The 14,001-nt window shown below is 33.9% G+C and overlaps 3 protein-coding genes across 9 annotated transcripts; 2 read left to right on the forward strand and 1 right to left on the reverse strand.

Moving 5' to 3' along the window:
• Nucleotides 1-1,218: 1,218 nt before the first annotated feature.
• LOC18607215 (putative magnesium transporter NIPA4) lies at nt 1,219-6,225 on the forward strand. 2 transcript variants are annotated; one of them, XM_007041257.3, is made up of 9 exons: nt 1,219-2,031; nt 2,825-2,881; nt 3,231-3,321; nt 3,402-3,562; nt 3,673-3,800; nt 3,903-4,040; nt 4,503-4,595; nt 5,100-5,205; nt 5,730-6,225. In XM_007041257.3, exons 1-9 carry the CDS (start codon nt 1,881-1,883, stop codon nt 5,837-5,839), a joined length of 1,035 nt encoding a protein of 344 aa, XP_007041319.1. In that variant the 5' UTR covers nt 1,219-1,880; the 3' UTR covers nt 5,840-6,225. The 2 variants fall into 2 exon arrangements, with proteins under 2 accessions (XP_007041319.1, XP_088659267.1); XM_088803141.1 differs by lacking the exon at nt 1,219-2,031 and adding an exon at nt 2,272-2,356.
• A 248-nt stretch (nt 6,226-6,473) lies between these two features.
• Nucleotides 6,474-7,764, reverse strand: LOC18607217 (Cox19 family protein (CHCH motif)). Its single transcript, XM_007041266.3, has 2 exons — nt 7,606-7,764; nt 6,474-6,894 (listed from the first exon to the last, which is right to left on the reverse strand). Exons 1-2 carry the CDS (start codon nt 7,689-7,691, stop codon nt 6,789-6,791), a joined length of 192 nt encoding a protein of 63 aa, XP_007041328.1. The 5' UTR covers nt 7,692-7,764; the 3' UTR covers nt 6,474-6,788.
• Nucleotides 7,765-7,896: 132 nt separating this feature from the next.
• LOC18607216 (etoposide-induced protein) lies at nt 7,897-11,663 on the forward strand. 6 transcript variants are annotated; one of them, XR_001926828.2, is made up of 12 exons: nt 7,897-8,118; nt 8,284-8,349; nt 8,485-8,635; nt 9,389-9,441; nt 9,801-9,935; nt 10,024-10,087; nt 10,292-10,377; nt 10,465-10,547; nt 10,708-10,784; nt 10,890-11,005; nt 11,210-11,330; nt 11,480-11,663. XR_001926828.2 is itself a non-coding variant. In XM_018116504.2 (11 exons), exons 1-11 carry the CDS (start codon nt 7,997-7,999, stop codon nt 11,274-11,276), a joined length of 1,020 nt encoding a protein of 339 aa, XP_017971993.2. In that variant the 5' UTR covers nt 7,897-7,996; the 3' UTR covers nt 11,277-11,436. The 6 variants fall into 6 exon arrangements, 2 of the variants coding, with proteins under 2 accessions (XP_017971993.2, XP_088659268.1); XR_001926829.2 differs by having other exon boundaries at nt 11,502-11,663; XR_016024409.1 differs by having other exon boundaries at nt 10,909-11,005; nt 11,502-11,522.
• The last annotated feature ends 2,338 nt before the right edge of the window (nt 11,664-14,001 follow it).

A 14,001-nucleotide genomic window follows, 5' to 3' on the forward strand; every position in this document is an offset into this window, starting at 1 on the left:
TGACCATACCCAAAAAAATTAAAAAAAGAAAAGAATATCAAATCTGATCGGATCTGCTCCAACTATTCATCCATATTCTTTTTACTAAATTAATAAATTAACTTTACAAATATTTGACAAATGATTACCTAATAGTCAAATCCAATCATTGTAAAGGAACACTCCAAGGTTAAAATTTAAAATTTTTTATTATATAAATATAAGAACGAGAATGAAATTCAAAAAATTAAAAAAAGTTACTTATAAATTACAATTTATAATTCTTGTTTGTATACTAAAAAATTATGTAATATAAAAAACTCCACATAATATGATACAAAAATGATTTTTTTTTTTTTGTTTGAGTATTCGATTAAGTGGTTTTATATATTAAAATTAATTTTATTTTTTCAAATTAAATTTTTTATTGATTTATAAATTTTGTCAAAATAAACAAAAATGCCAATAAATATTTTGTAATTAAATATCTTACACTATTCGACTTGATTAAGTAATATTAAAGTATCTTATAATATGGTCTGAATAGTATCATTACTATCCGTCATGAATTTAAATAGTGGTCCATATTTACTATTTGAATATAATCATAAATAATAATTTTTACTATAAAATATTTTAATTTTTTTAAGTTTCAATTATAACTCTACTAGTAACTATTAATATTTGAAATGAATAACCTGCCATTCATAATTGAAAAAAAAAATATTTTAGATATTTATGTTTACTATTTTTCTATTATGTTTCACTGTTTTCTTTTTTCTTGAATCGGCCAACGTCGCTTAATTATGAAGATCGGGTTTAACTGTTGAATGTCAGATTTTGCACTCCTCGATCGAAGCCAAATTTGACACTCCGGCCATGGGAACGTCAAATGTAGGATGGAGAGAATTATTTTTTTATGAAGAGAAAAAAAATTAAAAATTATAATTTATATAATATGATAATTTTTAAAATAAATAAAAAATAAAATTATTTAAAAAATATTATCATATTATCAAATTAATAAATTAATAATTAGATTTTTATGTCAATATTATTTTAAGATGGACTGTTTTATTTATAGTTAAAACTTTAAAAAATAGGGTATTTCATTCTAATCTTTAATATTAAATTCAAATGGTAAAGATTAGAAACGAGAAAATAATGAAATGAAGTAATTAAGGTGGATAAGGGGGACAAATAAAAGAGAGGAGCGGTGACGATGCAAAAGATAAAGCGTAGCGGTCATAAATCAAACCAGAGTCGGAGGGGAGTCCTTGTTCTGGTAAAAACCCCAAACCCGCCACGCGCCCTTTCGCTCTCTCTCTCTCGCCCTCTCTTCCATTCCAAGAAACCTCTCCCTTCTTCGCAATCGCAGCTCTTCTCGTTCTCACCAACTCAGCAAACTCTCATCTATCTGACCCATCTATCAGCGCCGACTACCCCACACTTGTTCATTTCCCTCTTTGGAGTCGAGATCCACTCGCTTCTTCCCCAACTCACTCCGCTTCTACCGAGTCAAGATTCTTCCCTTGCTTACATTGTAAATATCCTTTTGTAGTTCTTTCTTTTTTGGTCTCATTTCTTTGTGCCGACTGATATTCCACCGTCGCTTTCTTTCTCTCTCTCTCTCTCTGGATATCATCGTTCTCGCTGCTATTTGTCTAATTGGCCAAGATCCGTTTACTCGTGATATTTTGACTCGGGTTCGGCTATAAACCGACTCCAAAATTTGGGTTAATTTGTGTTTTTCTTCGAGATCCATGAACTCGTCTTTGAGACTCAGTGTGAGTTCAGAGCAAATCAAGGATCGGGCCGAGTTGTAGTTGACGTAGAATAGAGGCATCCCCGTGAGAATTAGGGTTTTGAAAAGTTTTTTTTTTTAAGTGTAAGGTTAGAGTATGGCGGCTGCGCGGAGCTGGAGCGAAGGCATGTCCTCGGATAATGTTAAGGGCTTGGTTTTAGCGCTTTCTTCCAGTTTTTTTATTGGGGGAAGTTTCATTGTTAAGAAAAAGGGCTTGAAGAAAGCCGGTGCTTCTGGCATCAGGGCAGGTACTGCAATTGATCAAAGCTTGATATGATTTTTCTTTTTTACTCTTCTTCCTTTTTTGATGATTAGACTTGGGATTTTTGTTTCTTTTTTGCTTTAGTGGAAGATAGGACTAGATTTAAAATGATTTGCACTGTCTTCTGGATTACTGCAGTGTATTGGGATTATGTGAATAATATTTTACTAAATTTAGAATATGAAATTGAGTGAACTGTACATGTTGGAAATCAATTTGCACAGGGAATTTAATTCACCAATGCTGGCATTAATCGATTTGAGCTCTTGTCAATCTAGTGTGGAAATTGTTTTGAGGAAACTAATCTACAGGTTATTTTTTCTCATCATAACTTTTTTATGCATCCTTTGCACTTGGCTTGCTTGACATCTTTGATTTATAATTCTCTTAATTTATTTAGTAGAAATCTGTCCAAGTTTCTTTGATACGAAGCTATGCATAATCTGTGAAAAGTAAAAGTACAAAATGTCTTTATAGGATGCAACTGGAGAAAATGGTATGCTTGGATATTTCCAATTCCAGATGATTGTTGGTTTTGTGTGTATATTGTGTTGCTGTTGGATAAAAAGTTTTTCTGTTCATGACATGACTGTGACTATTGCACAAATTGTTGTGTTGCCTTGCAATTAGCACAATTTTTTTTATCTCAATTATCCATAGAGCTCTCGGGATGCATTTACTGTCATTTAGTGCTTGTTCATTTTCATTCTTTTTGAATTTTGTATTGTTCTTGTGTTCAAGTGGTGCCAATGACATTGGTTTAATTGGTATTGACACAGGAGTTGGAGGGTATTCTTACTTGCTTGAGCCACTTTGGTGGGCCGGCATGATAACAAGTAAGTTTTATGGATTTCTCTTTGATCATTAACTAAAAATCTTAAGGATTTTTCATTGAACCTCTTTCTTTATTTGCCTTTTCTCATTTTCTTATTTTCCAAATATCATTACCAAAAGATGATGTTATAAAAGCTACATTGCAGCTATTAAAAATGGTATGAGATTTTGTTAGTGTTTTATTGTGCATATTTAGAAAGATAATTTTCTTACTTTCATTCCATACATCTTAATGTTTAGGGACCAAACTGTGCAGTCTTTTTAAATATAGTTACTTGTTTGAGTTGCTCATTCTTCAGGATTCTATAAGAAAAAGTGGTTAATTCTAATTGGTAATTGGCTTTGCAACAGTGGTCGTGGGGGAAATTGCTAATTTTGCAGCTTATGCATTTGCACCAGCTATATTGGTCACTCCTCTTGGTGCTCTCAGCATCATTATCAGGCATGGAAATATGTAGCTCAAAATTCTGGTTTATCTTTTAGTGTTAATTGCAAATTTTTATTTTTTATTTTTTCTTGCAGTGCTGCACTTGCGCATATAATTTTACGGGAAAAGTTACATACTTTTGGAATTCTTGGTTGTGTTTTGTGTGTGGTGGGCTCTACAACAATTGTTTTGCATGCTCCCCCAGAACGTCAGATTGAATCTGTAACAGAAGTTTGGGATCTTGCTACAGAGCCAGGTTACATTTTATTAATAATAATGTTTTTAGCTCTGAACATTGTATCATGCTCTAAATGGTTGTGGTGCAATGAAGAAAATGATCTTAATTTCTCTTTGATCTTGTCGCAGGGTTTCTCTTTTACACAGCTTTGGTCTTAACAGCTGTCTTTATACTTATATTCCACATTGTTCCACAATATGGACAAACACACATTATGGTTTACATTGGAGTTTGCTCTCTTGTGGGTTCCATTTCGGTATGCATCAGTTTAAGGCTGTTGGTAACTTAATTCTGTTTGCATTTCCAATGATACTGCATTTTTTTACATATTTTTGTATCTAAGAGTGTTCTTTGACAGGTCATGAGTGTTAAAGCACTTGGTATAGCCTTGAAGTTAACCTTTTCGGGAATGAACCAGCTTATATACCCGCAAACATGGGCCTTTACTTTAGTTGTGGTTACTTGTGTGCTTACCCAAATGAATTATTTAAACAAGGTAATGGTTACCCCTTGTTTTTTCTCCCTTTTGTGTTCTCTCTCTCTCGATATCTACAGTTGCATTTTTCTTTTGAATAATTTTCAAGTGATCCTTCAAACTAAAGAAACAAGAGTGGAGTGTGCGGAATGGGCAGAGAAAAAAGAATGAAACTTTGTCATCTTACTTCAAAGTCGCTCCATCTCAAATTTTGAACAATTTATTGGAAGGGTATTTGGTATTTTCTATTTTTTGGAGACCACTAAGTTAACAAACACATTGGTCTCTAAATTCTATGCATATGGATATACTTGTTCATGGTGTTATTAATCATTAGGTTAAGTCAGTTGAAATTTTTCTATGTGTGCTTTACATAGTCTGAGAATTAATTGGCCCATTACCTTGATTTTGTGTTGCTTATTTTTTCTGATTTAAGAATTCTGTTTCACCCTCCGATTCTTGTTTTTGTCTTCATAATTGCAGGCGCTTGATACTTTCAACACAGCTGTTGTTTCTCCTATATACTATGTTATGTTCACATCACTTACCATTTTGGCTAGTGTAATCATGTTTAAGGTAATTTCCAGTCATTGATGGTGTCAGAATGGTTCAAAAGTCTTCTGAATTTGAACAGTCAAAAAATTTAACTTGATACCATCTATTGTTTTCCTTAGAAGCCTTTTTCAAACATTATCTTAATTCATTTGTCTACAATGTGCTATGAGTTGCTTAATCCTATATATGCTGTTTTCATTTAAAGGAAAAGGGAAATCTATGAGTAGAAGGGTGGATGGTTTGGTCATTCAAGATTTTGTAACTGACCCTTAAGTTGCAATTTCCCTTCTTCAATTTCATATGGTGACCCTGTGACTGTTACCATACGAAACTGAACTTCTATGTGGTTTTCTGGTGGTTTAGTTTGCTATTAACCCCTTTGAGCTGCTTCCCTTATCGTCTTTCTTCCTATATAAAAATTAAAAATTTGACCAATTTGCACAATGATTGCTTCCTAGTTTGCAATTTTCTTTATTTGGATTGACCTTGAAATTACATTATTGAAGTTTAATTTTCCGTTAGCAGGATTGGGATAGGCAGAATCCAACTCAGATTATAACAGAGATGTGTGGATTTGTGACTATCCTTTCAGGAACTTTTCTTCTTCACAAAACCAAGGATATGGTTGATGGTATGTTCTCATGAATCTTAAATTGTGAAATTATTCTCTCAATTAGCTGTTAATTTATTCTCTTGATCCTTCATAATGAGCAATGTCCATCTCTTGTTAGTACAGGAAGCATGTAGCAGCATTACATAGATGAAGCTTTTCTCTTTTTTTTTTCTTTTGAAAGGCAAAATTATATTGAGCATTGTCTCGTAAAAGAGACTTCGAATAGTAGAGCCACTTAAGGCTTAAAGCTACAAAAGGTCCTCCAGATGAGGACTGGCAAAACATCAGAAGTACTTGATGTGCCAATGGAAGAGAAAGGATAAATAAACCAACACAATAACCCCACAAACAATCCTTCAAAAGGTTTGCTCAACATGACAGTCAACCCTATAACCGTTTATAAAAGATCCTCAGGAGGTTCAAAATTTTCATCCCTTTGGTGAAGAACAAAGTAGGCATTGAAATTAGCTTTCATGATGTTAAGAAATATTTATTATGTTACTTTTGGCATTTTAAACATTTGATGAATGATGTTTAATCAGGTCCAAGTTTGACAGCATCTTTGTCCTTGCGGTCGTTAAAGCATGAAGAAGAGGATGGCTTTGGTGAAGGCATCCCTCTTAAACGGCAGGATTCATTGAGAATGCCTTAATTGAAATGTTAGGTCATCATGGCCATTCCTACAAAGCCCAAATAGCTTCTGGGGAGAAACCTCGTCGATGTCAACTTGTATTTTATGACCAACTTATTCCACCCTATTCATTTTTTGGAGGCTGTTAGAGGAGGTGAGATTTCCTGTGGCTCCTTTTTCCCTTCGCTTCATGATGAGACGATAGTTTACAGCTTTTTGCCTTGTATACGCTATCCGCCCCAGTTCATACAGGAAATATGGCCCACGTAATCTTGAGCATGGTGATTATACATAGTGTAATCTTTTGCTTTATTCTGCCAACAATTGGGTGGATTCTCACCATGTGAACTGGGAAAAACTCAAAAGGAATCAAATGCATGCATGTCTATCGCATTTTTCATTTGGTAGATCCACTGTTCTCCAGTCATTTGTTTGAAATGGCAGCTGAAACGCTGACAAAAGACATCCTCTCTCTCTCTCTCTCTCTCACTAAGCTTTATTATGAGAATTAATTTAGCAAAACTTAGAATGATTTCGGTTTAGTAGATTGCATGAAAAATTCGAGATAAGAGAATCATACATTTACCTAGAATATAAGAAGGAATATTACTCTCAATGAAGCGACAACCATTTGCAAAAAAGAAGACTGGACAAATCAAATACAATCATAATCTCTTTTGAAAGAAATTAAGGCATCTATCACACAGTTGTTAGACGAAAGCCATCGCTTGAATATCAAGGCCAGTTGCAAATATAGCGTGCCAGGATGCTGATGTAGATCAGTTTGGGAAAGTGAAGTGCCCCCTCCGGAACCTTAAACCTATTGTAGTCAATAGAAAATACCAATTTCCAAAGTAACAGGAACAGTCCTATGAACTATGACAATTGATTTTATGCAAGTTGCGTAAACAAAAGTCGAGCAAACAGATGAATCGAATAGGCATTCAGTGTGAGCAGAGGTCCATCAATATCACTTGGCTATTTGCTTTAGGAGAGCAGACACAGAAGCACAATGGGTGGAATCGTAATTGCATTTCTCGCAGCAAGATTGAAGCAGTTCGATCACTTTTCGGCACCTACATCATTTGAAAAGAAAGATAAAATCAGGATTGACAGAAAGTGAAATTATAGGTTGCCATCATAACACACATGCCAGGTTTTACAAACAAACTGATCCTGAGAGAAAATTACGCTTTGCTTCAGAAATTGATTCCAAGATCTATACAGGTGATAGAGAAAAGGTGTAAATAAGCTTACAAGCTGGAAAACTTGTATTAGGAAACAACACAGTTTAATAAAAGGGACCAACAGCTGCAGCACGACCAGGGAAAGAAATTGAAAACCAAAACAGATAGAAGATTAAAACGCAATAAAAAGCATAATGGGTCAAAGGAAGGTGAGGGTCAGGGCATATCTTTTTTTTACATTAGTGTGGTTCTGGTAACATTCTTCTCAGCATGCTTCAGAAGAAGACAGCCGCAAACAGAAATGAAACTTAAGAGTTTTCTTGTTCCCAAATGGGATCCAAAGCATCCATTTTTGAAAACAATTTTGCAGCAGCAAGCATCAAATGATACGATCATCTTCAACCAAAGATTATTCTTAATGAATTAATCAACAGAAGTTTCAAGTTCCTCTAGATAATCATGAAAATTCAAATAACAAAAAGAAAAAAAAGGGAGATGTTGCAAACAGAATCATACCCAATATTTAATCTATCTTCTAAATTTATTGGGAAATTCATAGGATGGAAAAAGAAAAGAAAAGGAAAAGAACCCAATCTTTACCTTTGAGGAAGGAAATTGTTCTTGGAAAGACAAGCTTGGATATCGCAAGCCTCTTTCTTGCAAGGCTCTTTGCTTGGCTTCGCCATACCTCTGTTTCTTTGTTCACGTAAGCTGAAGAATTTTGTAGAGAAGCGGCAGCCAAACCGGTTTAATGATGACTTCGAATTCGATTGTTCGACTTAAACCCAACTTCTACAGCTGCCAGGTAAGCCCACACGTGGACCAATGAGATTTAAGACTTTTGGCCTTTAAAAATTAAGAATAAAGTTAGCTTATTTATTGATTAAGCTCTCAAAAGTCTCAAGCAAGCCCCTTTCTGTCAAAATTTTGAGAGGGAGGCTGAAAGCGCTCTTCTTTCTCTCTCAGCCTATTATTCAAAAAAAAAAAAAAAATGGAAGATAGAAAGCTGTTAATAAAAATTTCGAGAACGAAATTAAAACAAGCATCGCTTTTATGGGCGGATGGTTTTAGAGAAGCTTGTTGTCTTCACAGAGTTCTCGTTCTTTGCCGCAGGTTGCTTTCCTCCTCAATTGCTTTCCTTTCACGCTTTGTATTTCCGCTAATTAATCGCATTTATTTACTTTTTCTATTAGTCCGAAATCTGGGTTATTGTTTATTTAAGCTTTTGAAGATGAAAAATTGTATCTTTAAATTTGTTTAAATGGTTTTTTTTGGTAGGTCGAGACAGCTCTTAATTAGAACCGGACAGTGTTTTCTTTTAAATGGCTTCATTTTCTTAGGAAGGTAATTTTTTTTCTTTTTCAATGCTTTATCAGAGAAATTGTGTTTTTCTATTTTCTGCAGAATATCTGATTGGTTGATGAATGGCATAGTTGAATTTATGTAAAGTATTTTCAACTCATGTTTTCTTTTTTCCAGTTTGTTTGTCCTAAACTCTGTTGTTATCCCAATACTACGATGGATATTGCCTGATCAACGCTCGCAGATCAGTTATGGAGGAACGTCTGCATTTGATGGTGTCTTAAATTTTTATTCCTTTTTACGTGGGTTACTCGTACAACTATTTTATGTAAGTGGTTACCGTTGATATAATTTAAACTGTTCCAATTTGATGGCTTTGAATTAGTTTTCCCATTAGTTTTAGTATCTATAAAGTCCTCTTTTTGGGCAGATATCTTCCAATGTGAATTTCAGTTTTCACTTTGCTATGGTTCTGTGTAAAGGAGGTTCTTTTACAGCCCTTTAGCATTCAGATAAACTGTTTGGTTTAATGGAATTGCGGTTGATTTGTGTTTGACGCAAATCCAAGTTGGTCACCACTCCTCTCCTGCAAATCCTCCTACTTTTGCAATTTATTCAGTCATTCTGATCAATCTGTCCTTTACCATGATAACATTCTATAATCATGACCATACTTTGCAACCAGAGGATTGTCATGGATAGTTTCACCTAGCCTGCAGTTGCTATTTCCTTATCCCCACCGCTAACCTTGGCTCTGGAACCGCTTGCTCTGATTCATTGCTACAACCAGCATAATCATGACAGCCCAATTCCCACAACTCACAATTATACCATTGACAACATTGCCCTTTCTCCATGTGCTGCTGCAGCTGCTGTTACTCTTGTGCCTTAATATAGACGCTAATTTTCACTCCCATAATGGCTGAGGCGATAACTTTTCTTGCAGCTGCACAGATATGATGTGTTGAAAGGGTTTTTAGAAATGAGACAATATTTCTTGTTTCTTGTGCTTTTTTGCCTTGTTATGAAAAGTTAACTTTCGCAAACCAGATATCTTAACTTGTTTAATTATCATCTGCAGGTATTTTGGTTCTATCCCTTGTACGTCTTCAGCTTTATTCTGAGCAATCTCTGGTACTTTTCCAACTCTGTCCTATTTTGATTTCTTTCTCCCTTGTGACATTTTAACCTGATTACTATAGATATTGGTTAAAACTATTTTGGTTAAATATCTTTCTCTTTGGAAGTTCATCATCCATATTCCTGCAACAGAAGACCTTTTTCTGTCCTATAATTAACTGTCAGATCCATGAGGACTTTCTTAGCCTGTAATATTTTAATTATCAGTTGAAAATTAAACTGAATGTTGAAGTTTCCAATTTGTTATGTGTTTATATTATTCAAGAATCTTATTTGAATTTTTTGTCTATTCTTTCAACTTTTTAGTTATGTTCTGATCTATCTCAGTTGAACTAAACAATGTCTTGATCCAGGTACAATGACATTGCTAAGCATGGTTTTGCTGCAATGGGAAGATCTGGACCTTCTGTGGTGGAATCCTCAAAACAGAAGAATGCATTGAACTCAGACAGCAAAATGCATGCAGCAAAGCCTGCTGGTCTCGGATGGTACTAATGACTGGGCAATTTTCTTAAGCAAACAATTATACCTTGCATAGATGTGTAAGTCTGCTTTTTATTCTATGTTTTCCTGCAGGATCATGATTGAAATAGGGGAGCAGGTATATTCGGTGCTTCTTTTGAGTTTCTTTTTCTTGGAGGTAAAATTCTTTTCTCTACATGGTAAATTTTGTTTTTTACTTGTTAAGTAGGTAATGATGAGTTCTTGTTGCACATTACTTTCTGTTTATAGAGGCATTTGCTAACAGCTAGTATGTTTCTGATTTCTTTTACCCTTTTCCTCTGTATGAAGTTGTCTAGGCATTTGGGATGACAGACTTACATCCTTCCAAATTTATGTGTAGGTTTATGCCACAGGATTTATACCCTATGTTGGAAAGGCACTCAATTTTCTACTTCTTTCTTGGATGTATGCCTATTACTGTTTCGAGTATGTGGTAAAACAAGTATTTGCTGTTTAACTTTTTGCACTTAGTATAATCTAGATAATAGCTAAATAACTTTTTGAACTTCTTAGGTACAAGTGGAACTTTTCTGAATGGGGTCTGGAGAAAAGGCTAGACTTCTTTGAAACTAATTGGGCATTCTTTGCGGGTTTTGGTAATTGCTTTTCACTTTAATTGATCGCTGCTTGTAAAATGTGATTTTTTCTGTAATTTACCTTTTTGCTGTTATGGAAGTGAAAATAACCCGAGTAGGGAACTCTTTGGTGAAACGGACAATTATATCGTGTTCAATATCACTGATGTTTTATTATCAGGAAGCCCTTGCGTTCTGGCTATTTTCTTCTTCTCACCTCTTGTGAGCTATGGTGTTATGGCCATACTCTTTCCCCTGGTATGTCTTGACCCCCGCCCCATGTTTAGTTTTTCTTTTAGTGATTATAAAATTTAATGTTTTCTTTCCTGAAAATTTGATGGTTTTAACATCCATGTCTTTCAGTTTGTTCTGACTGCAACAGGCACAGAGGCAGAGCAAGTTATTTCCACTCAAAAAGGAAAATGGAGTGGTGCAAAACTGGGGAGGCTTCCAGTATTTTATGCAGTCGACAATTTACTGTAAGCTGCCGGCTTTGATTACCCTTATCTTTTGCTCTTTGTTTCACCATAGAATTCATTTACAAATGAAATGAATTTCCACTTTCTCCTGAACATGGAAAGTACCATCATAGTTTAAAATGGAGAATTTTCGTTTTCATTTAAATTTTTTGATATAATCATGGGAGCCTGACACACTGCTTGTCTCGACTGATATTTCTATAGGAGGCGGGTCTTGTCCCTCTTGCCAGTGGAATCTCAAAAACAAGCACTAGACAACAAGTCACTTTAACAAATTCTGGCTTATGCTCTCACAAACTCTTGATAGAGAGTCCATTTCTGCAAGGTAGGCAGAAAAGTTCTTGGACCTTTTATCTCTTTTGGGATGCTCTTGCATGTACCGAACCTTTCATTGGAGCAAAAAGATTTCTTTCATTATTACCATCACCTAATTATGTTGTGTCTCTTAATCTTGTTACTCATCTAACGAAACAGGTATGAATGTTTTGACTGGCAGTTGCCCTGCTTTTCTTCACAACACTGCAATGGCTCAGCATCATATCATTTTTCTAGTATCTTTGTGTACATAAAAATATGCAAAAATGTGCATTCTGCTCCTTCCTAAGATTATCAAAAGCGTGTACAGTATTTGGTTTATAATAAACATTGAATTCTTCAATGTTCTTATTTTTTATGCATTGATAGTGAATATAAGACGAGTTATTATTCAATTTTTAAAAAATTAACTTGATAGGATGTGATGGTTATCATTAAGGTAACGTTTGGTACTTTACAATGTGATGTGATTGCAGAGAAGATAATATTGCAGTGTTTGGTATATAAGTAATGTAATGATTAAAATGCAGCGAAGATAATATTGCAGTGTTTGTTTTACAAGTACTTTACAGGATATGTAATGTTAATTTTCAAAACTACCCTTATATATTAAAATACAAGTTTAACATGTATTTTTTTATTGTTAATTTTTATATAATATCATTTTTAAATATATTTTTAATTAAATATTTTTTATTTTTTATTTTTTATTACAAGTATATATTTTATTTTTATTTTTAATATAATTTTTTATATTGTATATTTTATTTTAAAATTTTTCTTTAGAAGATAATATTTTAAATTGATACTAGAGACCGATTTAATGGTAGCAATCAAAGGCAAAAAAAAAAAAGATTGCACTACAAGAAGCAGGACTCAAACCCGAGACCAATAATGCAAGTGTCACTAAGCAATTAATCACACAACCAAGTAAACAAATTGTGATAGGGTGCAATCAAAAGTTGATAAAACGACTAGCAGAAACAACTAAATCTTTTTGCACTCTTTTCTTGCACCTTAAAATTTTAAAAAAAAATTGTAATGGTTTTCTACCATCAAGACTAATTTTACCTTAGACAAAATAAAAAAAAAATGGAAGATCAAATCTTTAAAAAAAAAGGTAAAAAAAGAGTAAAAATTCAAATTTAGAGTTAAAATGAGGTTTTTTGGGGTCAAAACGACAGCAGACTGCCTTCGACTATCTGTCAATGCATAGATATCGAAAAGTTATATGGATTCAAAAAAAAATCACCCCAATCGGACAACTGAGCACAAAGTTATGACCTTTTGAAGTTTAAATCACCTTGTGACCCAAAACAACCGAAACATTGTAACCTCTTTTAATTTAAACGTAGCGTCGGGTTTAGGCCCACCAACAGTCCTCATAAGAGCAAATGAACTAGAAGAATGAGGGGACTAAACCCCGAGAAACCAACCCAACTCCTACAAATTTTTCAAAAAAAAAAAAATCCAATCCAAAGACCCAACCTTAAAATAAGGCAGAAACAAAAACACAAGGCTCCTTTCTTGATAAACCAAGTTGGATTACAAGCCGTCCATTAGAACATATAACATTATTTACTAACTAGTCACGCAATGCCTTACTAACAAGTCACGCAATGCCTTAATAACAAGTCACACAATGCCTATCAACATGTTATGTAATGCCTTATCAGAAACTAATCACGCAATACCTTATCAAAAACTAGTCGCGCAATTCCCAAAGTAAGTCACGTAATGCCTTATCAAAAACTAATCACATAATACCTTATCAAAAACTAGTCACGCAATGACTTATCAAAACTAATCACGTAAATGTTTAAAGTTAATCACGCAATGCCTTATCAAAAATCATGCACAAATAAGATGGCCATGTCTTGACGGTATCATGGATTTGGCAATACTAGGTACAAGTTCTGTTTTCAGCATTTCTAATTGGATGGAAGTTCTAATTGGATAGAACTTGAAAACTGTTTGATTACCCATATTTTGTTGAGGGAATAAAAACCAAAAATTGCAACACAAAAACTTACAACCAAACACGCAGCATTTTATATCATCACAATTATCTGTGCTTGTTATTGAAGATTAGCCCAAAAATCCAACCTCTCTTGCATATCAAGGGCCAAATTGTTTCAGTGATAAACCCTAAAATATAAATATGAAGAAAATCTAAATTAATAAAAAAAAATCACTTTAAAGAATACAAGAAGAAGATAAAAAAAGAGAAAGAAAAAGAAAAATGGGAGATTTCAACCCACAATTTCAGATGATGAAGAAGCAGAACTAGAAAAAGGAGGAGCGACTTTAGCAAAATGGAGAAGAAGCAGCAGACCCTCAACCGAAAAAACAATGCTTTACTTCGAATTGTGAGTAATTTTTTTAAAAGATGATGGATAAAAATGTTCTTAAAGACATTGTAGAGTGCAATGTAATGTAATTACATTAGTTTTGGATTGCAATCACATTATATCCATTGGTTGCAATGTGATTGCATTGCAATCTTACATTGCAGTGGTCTGTTACAAAATAAATACTGTAATGTAATTTAATTAGACACATTACAGAGAATGTGATTTTACATCCCTTAAACCAAACGCAACCTAACTTGTAAGTTGTTATGCACTTTAGTCTATTGGATCAATTTTGTTTCACAAAAAATGTCTCATAATTTGAAGATA

The sequence above is a fragment of the Theobroma cacao genome, chromosome 2 (assembly GCF_053813885.1).
Source record: "Theobroma cacao isolate CCN51 chromosome 2, ASM5381388v1, whole genome shotgun sequence".
Classification (NCBI taxonomy): Eukaryota; Viridiplantae; Streptophyta; class Magnoliopsida; order Malvales; family Malvaceae; genus Theobroma; species Theobroma cacao.

Excerpts from the sequence above, each read along its gene's own strand:
- LOC18607215 (XM_007041257.3), top strand. The coding sequence starts at position 1,881 with ATGGCGGCTGCGCGGAGCTGGAGCGAAGGCATGTCCTCGGATAATGTT. Across the intron at positions 3,322-3,401 it reads GCTCTCAGCATCATTATCAG|TGCTGCACTTGCGCATATAA; the intron begins GCATGGAAATAT and ends TTTTTCTTGCAG. Across the intron at positions 3,801-3,902 it reads CTCTTGTGGGTTCCATTTCG|GTCATGAGTGTTAAAGCACT; the intron begins GTATGCATCAGT and ends GTTCTTTGACAG.
- LOC18607217 (XM_007041266.3), bottom strand. The coding sequence starts at position 7,691 with ATGGCGAAGCCAAGCAAAGAGCCTTGCAAGAAAGAGGCTTGCGATATC. Across the intron at positions 6,895-7,605 it reads AACAATTTCCTTCCTCAAAG|GTGCCGAAAAGTGATCGAAC; the intron begins GTAAAGATTGGG and ends CAAATGATGTAG.
- LOC18607216 (XM_018116504.2), top strand. The coding sequence starts at position 7,997 with ATGGAAGATAGAAAGCTGTTAATAAAAATTTCGAGAACGAAATTAAAA. Across the intron at positions 9,936-10,023 it reads AAGCCTGCTGGTCTCGGATG|GATCATGATTGAAATAGGGG; the intron begins GTACTAATGACT and ends GTTTTCCTGCAG. Across the intron at positions 11,006-11,209 it reads TATGCAGTCGACAATTTACT|GAGGCGGGTCTTGTCCCTCT; the intron begins GTAAGCTGCCGG and ends ATATTTCTATAG.